Raw genomic sequence first — 9,506 nt, forward strand, 5'->3', positions numbered from 1 at the left:
CCCGTGATTGTTGAGAACTTGTCAATCTTCCATGTGAAGGTGTTATTACTGGGTTCTTTCACTATGGATAAACACTTCCCCTTTGCCATCATATTTGATGACGAAAACCTCTGCTCCAAATTCGCAAGAGTCGTCAAGGAGGTACCCACTTTGTGTGTTTTGGAAGGAGTCAAGCGAAAGGAATTGAGGAAAACCCCATTTGGTCTTCATGGCACGAAAGCATCTCGTTTTACCTTCAACATCTACATTAGATAAAAGTTTAGGCAACTAAACTCCTATATCACAGATAAAGAAAAAGAAAAAAATCCAGTGAAATTATGAAAATTAACAATAACCTTGGACAGTTAGATACTTGTCTTGAATATGATTGAAGGCAAATAATTTGAACTGCACATACACCTCCCAACCAGGAGGAAGACTATTTGTATCCCTTATAACTAGGTAGAGTGATATGTGACCATTTCCATTTCTCTCCTCATCTCCATTTGGATAAAGGCTCAATCCCCTAGAACCCATTAAAGAAAGCCTTCAATTTCTATGAGATACTACTTACCAAAGTTAAATAATAAATACTATATTATGTATGAAAAATATTAGACACACCACTTATAGCCACCGGAATCAAAATCATTTGACTCCAATTTTTCAACGTCAAATTCGGAAAGCAATGAGAAAGACTTTATTTTGAAGATGTAGTGAGCTGGCCGAACATGTCTCATGGATCTTGAAACTTCTGTGAGAGATGCAATCAAAGCAATTCTAACACAAAATTGCAGCTTATTAAATATGTATTATTATTTTTGTTGTTGTTGTTGTTGTTGTTGTTGTTATTATGTGTGAAGTGGCTCTAATAAAGATGATTCATAATCACATACATACCTAATACACCATCAATGTTAGATATCTTTTGCGTACTCATCTCTGACACTTGCTTACTACAGTAGCTGGAGCAAATATTAAATTAGTTCGTAGCTATATAATCAGGGTTTGAGTGTGTGTGTGTGTCATCAAAAGAAAGAAGAATTGATGGCAGCTTATGTATTACTAAACTAGGGAACTGATGGAGACAAAATTGTTAGAAAATTACAGGAAATATCAAACATTCAGGATAATGAAAAAGCATAAATTGCGTTTTGCAATTTTCAAAGACTTCGAGAGAATTTTTAATCATTCTGCTCTTCCCAAAGACACAAACAAACCAACAGACGTGACCCTGTGAAAAACATATCTAATTCTCTGATACACCATGGCTAGCTTGCCCTAACCAAGTCTTGATCACCGTTATCACCGATATGTGCAAAATCAAGACCCCCAAAGAAACAAGGACAGGGCTGGCTCAAGGGGCTGTGAGGCCCTAGGCCATAAGGTAATTTAGGGACTCTCTTAAAAAATAATAAAAATTATTAAAAATTTATTTTTTTTAAATAATTAAATTTTTATATTCTAATTTTTGTGACAATAGTTAAACAAGAAACACACTATCAATCATCACGAGCCACTGTGGCTAGTGGTTTCCGGCGATGAGGGAACCACCCGACACAACACCAACAACCAACATATTCAAAAACTAGCAAGATCCAATAGATCTTCATAAATTTGGCTTTTAAGTTTTCTACCAAAATGGAAAGTGCACTACTAATCGTCACAGACCATTGTGAACGGTGGTTTCCAGTGATCAAAGGCAACCCACTAACACTCTTACCCCCAACGACCAACATATACAAAAAACCAACGAGATCCGAAAGACAACGGATTGAGCGACGGTGGTTGGATCGACTGTGAATTGAGCAGCGAAGGAATGGAGGGATGGTGGATCGAGTGGCGGAGGGAGAGAGGGACAATGGATCGAGCAGCTGTGAGGGGGAATGGCAACATGAGTGCAAGGTTGCGAGCGGAAGCAGCGGTGGGGGTGACAACAACGCGAGCGGGAGCAGCGGTGGGGGGGACAACAACGCGAGCGGGAGCAGCGGTGAGGCCCTGAGGGGCGACGACGGTGCGAGCTGCCCTAGTGGTAGGGGGAGAGAGAGAGAGAAAGAGTTAAGAGAGAGGGGGTGAAAAAAAGAGTGAAAGAGAGAGTGAAAATGTGAAGGAATGAATTCAAAAAATAATGAAAAAAAAAATTAAAATTTTTCTTGGGGCCCTAGGCCTTTGCCCTTGAGCTGACCTTGAACAAGAACTGACCTTACTTGTCATACCCCAAAATCGGAGGCCATGACCGACACTACCCCCTAAGCTATAAACTCCAATAAGGGGCAGCAAGCCTTACAAGAACATAATTTCCAACGTTTGACATCTCAATGTAAATCACAAAACAATTCCATTATTCTTTAAATCGAAATTGAAATGCCCCATGGGCCAATATCCATCATATGTTTACAATATCCAGAAATTAATAATTCATTAAGTAAAGACTCAAACTTCCCCATGCCTAAGTTCCCATGAGATGAAGTCAATATGTTGTAACCGGAGAGTGTCAGTGGGTAGGTAGCAAAATCATCTACCACAACTCTTATCGTCACAATTGATGCCAACCTTCAAAATTTGAAATTTGGGGGGGGGGGGGGGGGGGGGGGGGGGGGGCGTGAGCCTACCACTGGCTTAGTGAGAAGTAAAGAGCATTATAATGGGGGAAAGTATAATCAATGCAACAAGATAATCATCATGCCATGTCATGCTCAATTTTATTTATAACATAATAGGGAATGACAAATAAACATGCACAATTAAGAGTAAACAACTTAGAACCATAATTCATATATTCCAGTAATTCAAACGTGGATAGTGGTATTTCCCTCGACAACAAAGGGAATAAAACATGGATGGCAGTATTTCCCCTACCAACAAAGGGAGTAAAACATGGATGGTGGGACCCCTCACGCCAACAATAAATTTAAGCGTGGATGGCAGAATCTCTCACACCAACAAATATACGTGGTGCACCAACGGCTAACTCACTGTGGTTAGCAACACAAGGTTCTAACTATTACTCCATTAACACACATAACGTGCTATCATTTAATAATAACAAATGCCACTTGTAAAATATTCCATAATAGTATCAATATTCATAGCCCAAGATAACATGAATCATATTATTTCTCAAATACACATTGTAGGAAATGCAATCAAACATAATTGTCAATATGCACATAATGACAAAATGGATTCTACTTTCCCAAATGCAATTAAAGAATTGAAATCATGTAAAGCATATATAGAATACTAAATAATATGAATGCAACAATTATCACCATAATACAATCTACCCAGTCACAGTTATATAAAAGATTTCAAATTCCCTCAAACGTCTCTTTGCTGAGGAGCGTTAAAGTCACCTAATAAGATTATCAAATCACATAAAAAATATTAAATACAAGATCAAAAATTTCTATCCAACATAGTTGTTAAAATCCCGATTTTACGCGTACGATTTTACGATTTGAAGACCCCTAAACGATTCAAATCCCATGTAAAATCCAATTTAGGATAAAATCCTATAAAATGTCGATTTTACATATACGATTTTATGATTTTACGCTTTAGAGATTCCCAAACGATTTTACGATTCAAAGACCTTCATTGATTTAAGTTGCAATTTAGAGGATGTTTCCAACGTCTCAATGTCACATAGCATCTGACATTGGAACTTATGCAATGAATTGTTATATTTTGCCTCTAAATTGGAACTTGATTTAATATTAATTGTATAAGTTCCAATGTCACATAGCATCTAACATTAATTGCATAAGTTTCAATTTACTTGATTTAAATTATAATTTTTACTTGATTTAACATTGATTGCATAAGTAAATCAAGACAAACAAGTAATTAATTAATGGACCACCAAACCCCAAATTGGGATTTTACTTGATTTAATCAATGTTAAATCAAGAAAAAAATGCAACATAAATCTAATGGAAGACGTTGAAAGAATCCTCTAAAGAATTTTAAGCTATATTTTACCTCTAAATTGCCTATACCAACCTGCTAGTTTTTGAACTATATTTTGGAAGTATCATCTTTTGAACTATAATGAGGAATAATCAAATTATTAAAAGATATTAATTTATTTTCTGCAAAATTATGTTATTATAAACATATATTTACAAAAATTGAAGGGTATTTTTAATTATCTCTAAAATCTTACGATTTTACGATCCAATTTTATGGACACTTTTTCGATCCCACTTAAAATCCTGATTTTAACAACCTTGCTGTCCAACAACTAAAAAAGAAAAATTAATAGAATGGTTTTGGCCGAGCCAAGGGCTGCCCCACGAACCCGCTAGGCCCTACCAACTCAGCCAACCCAAAAACAGCCCAAACCAACCGGCAGCCACCGACGACCACCGTCGGCTAGTATTCCGACGATCGGATTCTACCATTAGAAATGCTAAGCTAATGAGGTTAATATACATGAAAATGGGCTAGATCTAACGGTTGAATTATTGTAGATCTCGTTTTTATTTTTCCGCCAGAATAGAAAACACCTCCGACGACCACCACCACCACCGGCCGGATATTCCAACTATCAGAGCCTACCATTAGAATCGCCAAGTAAAGAGGGTTAATATATCCAAAAATGGGCTGGGTCTAACGACTGGATCTTCCCAGATCTAATTTTTAATTTTTGGCCGAACTGAAGCAGTCGCCGCCGGCCACCATGGCTGGCTATTTCTGGGCATCGAAGACCGCCACCCAACACCCTTACCCCCATAGACCAACATAACGAAAAATCAACAAGATCCGACGGTCGGATCTTTGTAGATCTAAGTTTAAAGTTTCGGTCAAACCCACACCCCGTAGATCTATGCTAAAATAATGGCTGATTGAACTAAACGGCTTACCTCCTTGTAGATCGAGGTTGCTTTCACGGTGAAAATGCGGTCAGATCTAAGATCGGATGGTTAGATTTTGCTAAATCAGTGATTGCTCTTGGGAGAGAGAGAGAGAGAGAGTGACGGCGGAAAGGGGAAAAGAAGGGGAAGGTTGGGAGCCCTAGTGGGGTTTTATAGCCACATGGGCCTCCTCTTCCTTGGGCCTTCACAAAAATAAACAAGGCCCAAATGTTTGGCCTTACATTACTTGGAATGGAGTCGCCTTCTGAGCAAAAAGGAGCAATGAGGTCTTAAAAATTTTGGACAACCTACGAACGAACATCGAAAAAATCTTGAGAATATTTAACTTAGGCAAAATTCCTTCCTTTCAATTGTCATGAAGATTTGGCATAAATTTTGTTTCAAAACTTTAAAATGGGTTTTAACTAAAATATGAAATATGATGGAAATATGAAATTTTTCAATGGATTGTAAATAGCTTGTTATTTTGTCATCATTAAAACCAACACAACCATCAAAATCAAGATATCAATTCAGTGTATTGACCTAAATTTAAGTGGGTCCTAGAAATTAAAGATCATATCTGCATATTATAGATTTATTTTATTGACATGTTAAATTATGTCATTATGATTTAATCAGTAAAATAGGCGAGTAAGTATTTGCCATTGTGTACAATGAAGCCCAACTATCAGGGAATATACAACAGTAATTGAAAAAATATATATAGTGCCTAAGATCCAATTGTTGGTAGTAGGGGTGTGCGCGGTATAGTTTGGCTGATCTGAACCATTTTCAGTAAGCCAAACTGCTACTGCAATTTTCTGATCAAACCAGACCTCTGGTTTGGGTGCGGCCAAACCGCACCGCATTTGCGGTCTAGTTTAGTGCAGTTTACCGCGATTTAAAAATAACTATTGACAACATATAATATATTATAAAAATATTTGAAAGAATAATTATATATTATTATAATCTGTTGGCAATTATAATAGTTATATATTATTATAAACTTGTTATATATTATTATAAAAATATAAGGGAATTTTTATAATAATGGTTGTAGAGGCTGTTGGGGTGATTTTTATAATAATATATTTTTTATATATTTTTTTTATATTTTCTTGGACGGTTTGATTTAAGACCAAACTGCCAATTATACAAACCGCAAACTGTGCAGTTTGTACAACTACCAAACCGTTTTCGACCGCAAAAAAAAAAAAAAAACGACCAATTCAATTTGGTTTGGTTTGGTTTGACCAGTTTTCGCGGTGCACCGATTTTTTTGAATACCCCTAATTGGTAGGCAATAAGCATACTTTTATTTATGCAATGTATTTATAAAGGCATTCTTTATCCATGACTTTATTTTTTTAATATATTATTTAATTGTACGATAAAGTCCATAGAGTATAACACAACCTTGCAAAGAGAACCATAATTGAGATTATTATAGTGAGATCCTTATTACATTATATTATATGGTTATTACTCTTAAATATTTTTAGTCATAACATCAATAAGATTAGACAATATTGATGAGAGATAGATTGGCACATTATTGTCTTTCTCTTATGAAGAGATGGTTGTTCTCATATGCTAAAGTGTTACGACATTTAGACAAATAAGATGGATGCATGTTGGATGAACAAGTACATCAATGACCTCCACTTAGAGATTCATTTGGATAACTATATTATGTGCCAATGAATATGTCTCTATAATGATGGTAATGTATATCGTCCTTGAGATTTGAGGTCTGCATGATATCTTGTATGTAGATCATTATGCTTTGATTCTATTCTTAACTCTAGGAAAGCAATAATACTATAGATATTGGGCATAGTCTGAATTATGCGAAAATAATTAAGTGACCAATAAAGGATTTGTCACTCTTAATAGTAAGAGAGTTATCCCACGATCTTTTGATAAAAAGTTTACTCATGAAATTTTTGGCCAGAGTGAATTAGGAAATATGAAAGAGTTTCATATATGCTTGTATCTGAGATTCACATTTGATAATAAGAAACTATTATAATTAATTTATAGGGAGTTGACACTAATTCCATGCTCCTGGATTAATCGGGATATAGCATGACAAAATGATTTGAATTACAAGATAACTAGTTCATTGAAAGGTTAGGTCAAATTAGTTACACTTAGAGTTGGTAATTTTTGACACAACCCGATTACTCGACACGACACGACACGGAGTTAAGCAAGTTAGGGTTGGGGCTAATCGGGTTTAGGTCATAAACGAGTCAACCCCGTTTATGACACAGTTATTTTCGTGTCTTAGGCGGATTGACTCGCCTAACCTGTTTAGACACGTAATGACACGTTTAACTAAACAGGTTAACGGGTTGACCCGAATACGTTAACACGATTATATACGAAATGACACGTTTAATTAAAAGGGTTAGTAGATTGATCTGAACACGTTAACACGATTATATACGAAATGACATGTTTAATTAAAAGGGTTAGTAGGTTGATCTGAACACCTTAACACGATTATACACGAAATGACACGTTTAAGACTAATTTACAAAAATAAATTAAAAACAATTATAATATTAGAAAAAATTATTATGTATTTAAAAAATTTATGATTATAATTTAATATTTATAATTAGTAGATCTAATATGTAAATTTTTAAGTTTTTGAATCCCAAGGTTATAAAATGATATATATATATATATATATAGAGAGAGAGAGAGAGAGAGAATTGAAGAAGATGATGGATGACAATATTCAAACCATTAATCTCTTGCACTATGAGATAGATATTTGATCAAGAGTTATTTAAAATAATTTAGAATTAATAATTAAATTTTCTCCCTTTTATTAGCCTATAGGAAAGTGTAAGATTGATAATAACTTTATAGTAGTACATGGATCAACTCTTAAAAAATTTGCGTAATCAAGTTACAAATATAAATTGTTAGATAATTTCACTTTAAGTTATAAATTTAAATAGCAAATAGTTTTAAAATTTAACTATGTTATTTTTTTAAATAAATCTAATATACATATATATTTTATTAGAATTTCTAATAAATTATTGGATTTTTCAATTAAAGAGTCACTAAATTCATTTGGGCAATTATTAGTTGATGTTATATCATTTCTCTAAATTTGATCTCCAATCAACAATTATGAGATATTAGCACTATGGTCAAATCAAATTTGAATTTAATAAAAAATGTTTATAATAATTAAATTTATTTTTTAATTAGTTTATAACAATCAACTCAATTACATCTATCAATGATAACTAAAAAAATAACTAAACGTATAAGGATTAGAAAAAAAATCATATTAAGAGATCTAAACTTTACAAAATGGATTCATAAACTAAGAGTATTATAAGAATTTTAGCATATTATGACAAAATAATCGTGATAGATTAAATTTTGTCACAAAATGTATATTTTTTCTACCATTCATAAAAACTTTTATTGCAAAATTCAAAAAATGAGTAAAGTTGTGACAAACCATATTTTAGATTATTATTTTATTAATTATCATAATTATCATTTATTTTAATAAATTTTAATCAAATAATTAATAATATTATTTATATTTAACAAATAAATATTTCAAAAATTAAATATAAAAACCAAATCCCCCCCCTCATTTACTTATTCCCCTCCACTGAAAACCTTAATTCCCTAAACTCCCCCCTTTCTCTCCCACTCTTTCCCCCCTGCTCGCTCTCTCTCTCTCTCTCTCACAATCCCTGAACTCCCGTCGTCGGCCTCTTCGTCTCTGCCTCCATCTTCGCCATTTCGCTCTTGCCCTCTCTTTCTCGCCTCTCGCTGCTCGGTCGGCGGTCGCTGGTCCTCACCCTTTCGCTGCTTGGTCGGTGGTCACCCATCCTCGCTGGCTTGCCTCGCCCTCGTGGCCGGTGGCTAGCTGCTCCGTTGCTCGCCCAGCAAGCGTCGCCCCTTGCTCCGTCGCTCACCTAACAATCTCTACTCCGTCTCTCACCCTTGCTGACTCGCCTTTGTGCTCGTGGCCGGTGGCTGGCTCGCTGCCCCTTGCTCCATTGCTGTAAACCCCGTCTCGCCAGGCGTGTCACTATAAGGGTATTCCCGGGATTTCTTTTTTTTTTTTCTCTTTAAGTTACACACGCGCGGTATTTCAAGAACAATCTTCACATGCAGAAACAAACCCCGCGAACCCCAGTCTTGCCCGTTTAATTATCAAGATCAATAATCTTAAACTAAACGAGTCTTAATACAATGCAGCGGATACACTAATACCAAAACACCATTGTATTTCCATAGCAAAAATACTTAATACAGATCAAATGATAAAAATCGCTATTATACAACTGTTCATTTACAACCTGAAATACATACTAAAGCCTCCAAACGTTACAACGACTAACAGACTAAGCATCATTGGCCCTCAACCGGCCACATCCTTGCCTTCGCAGCAGTCCCTGGCTGGAACATTAAACGTTCCAGGGGCATAACCCAGATTAGATGATAAACATCTAAGTGAAGGTATGAAACAGTTATACAATGCATGAAAGACATACGAACATGACATACTGTACGACAACATGCAAGACACGTCTAACTCGAGATATCACCTTGACATACTTAATCCCTCGAATGTACCACTGTGACACACGTTCACCTGGTCCAACGTTAATC

General features: G+C 35.3%; 1 protein-coding gene across 4 annotated transcripts; it reads right to left on the reverse strand.

Annotated features, from left to right (window-relative positions):
• Nucleotides 1-4,961, reverse strand: LOC127803354 (ubiquitin C-terminal hydrolase 12-like). 4 transcript variants are annotated; one of them, XM_052339514.1, is made up of 4 exons: nucleotides 880-1,575; nucleotides 604-730; nucleotides 336-505; nucleotides 1-242 (listed from the first exon to the last, which is right to left on the reverse strand). In XM_052339514.1, exons 1-4 carry the CDS (start codon nucleotides 917-919, stop codon nucleotides 46-48), a joined length of 534 nt encoding a protein of 177 aa, XP_052195474.1. In that variant the 5' UTR covers nucleotides 920-1,575; the 3' UTR covers nucleotides 1-45. The 4 variants fall into 4 exon arrangements, 3 of the variants coding, with proteins under 3 accessions (XP_052195474.1, XP_052195473.1, XP_052195475.1); XM_052339513.1 differs by having other exon boundaries at nucleotides 2-242; nucleotides 604-733; XM_052339515.1 differs by having other exon boundaries at nucleotides 8-242; nucleotides 604-759; nucleotides 880-993.
• Nucleotides 4,962-9,506: the final 4,545 nt, after the last annotated feature.

The sequence above is a fragment of the Diospyros lotus genome, chromosome 6 (assembly GCF_014633365.1).
Source record: "Diospyros lotus cultivar Yz01 chromosome 6, ASM1463336v1, whole genome shotgun sequence".
In the NCBI taxonomy this organism is placed as follows: Eukaryota; Viridiplantae; Streptophyta; class Magnoliopsida; order Ericales; family Ebenaceae; genus Diospyros; species Diospyros lotus.

Excerpts from the sequence above, each read along its gene's own strand:
- LOC127803354 (XM_052339513.1), bottom strand. The coding sequence starts at position 919 with ATGAGTACGCAAAAGATATCTAACATTGATGGTGTATTAG. Across the intron at positions 734-879 it reads TAACATTGATGGTGTATTAG|AAGTTTCAAGATCCATGAGA; the intron begins GTATGTATGTGA and ends CATCTCTCACAG. Across the intron at positions 243-335 it reads CAAGTATCTAACTGTCCAAG|ATGTTGAAGGTAAAACGAGA; the intron begins GTTATTGTTAAT and ends TATCTAATGTAG.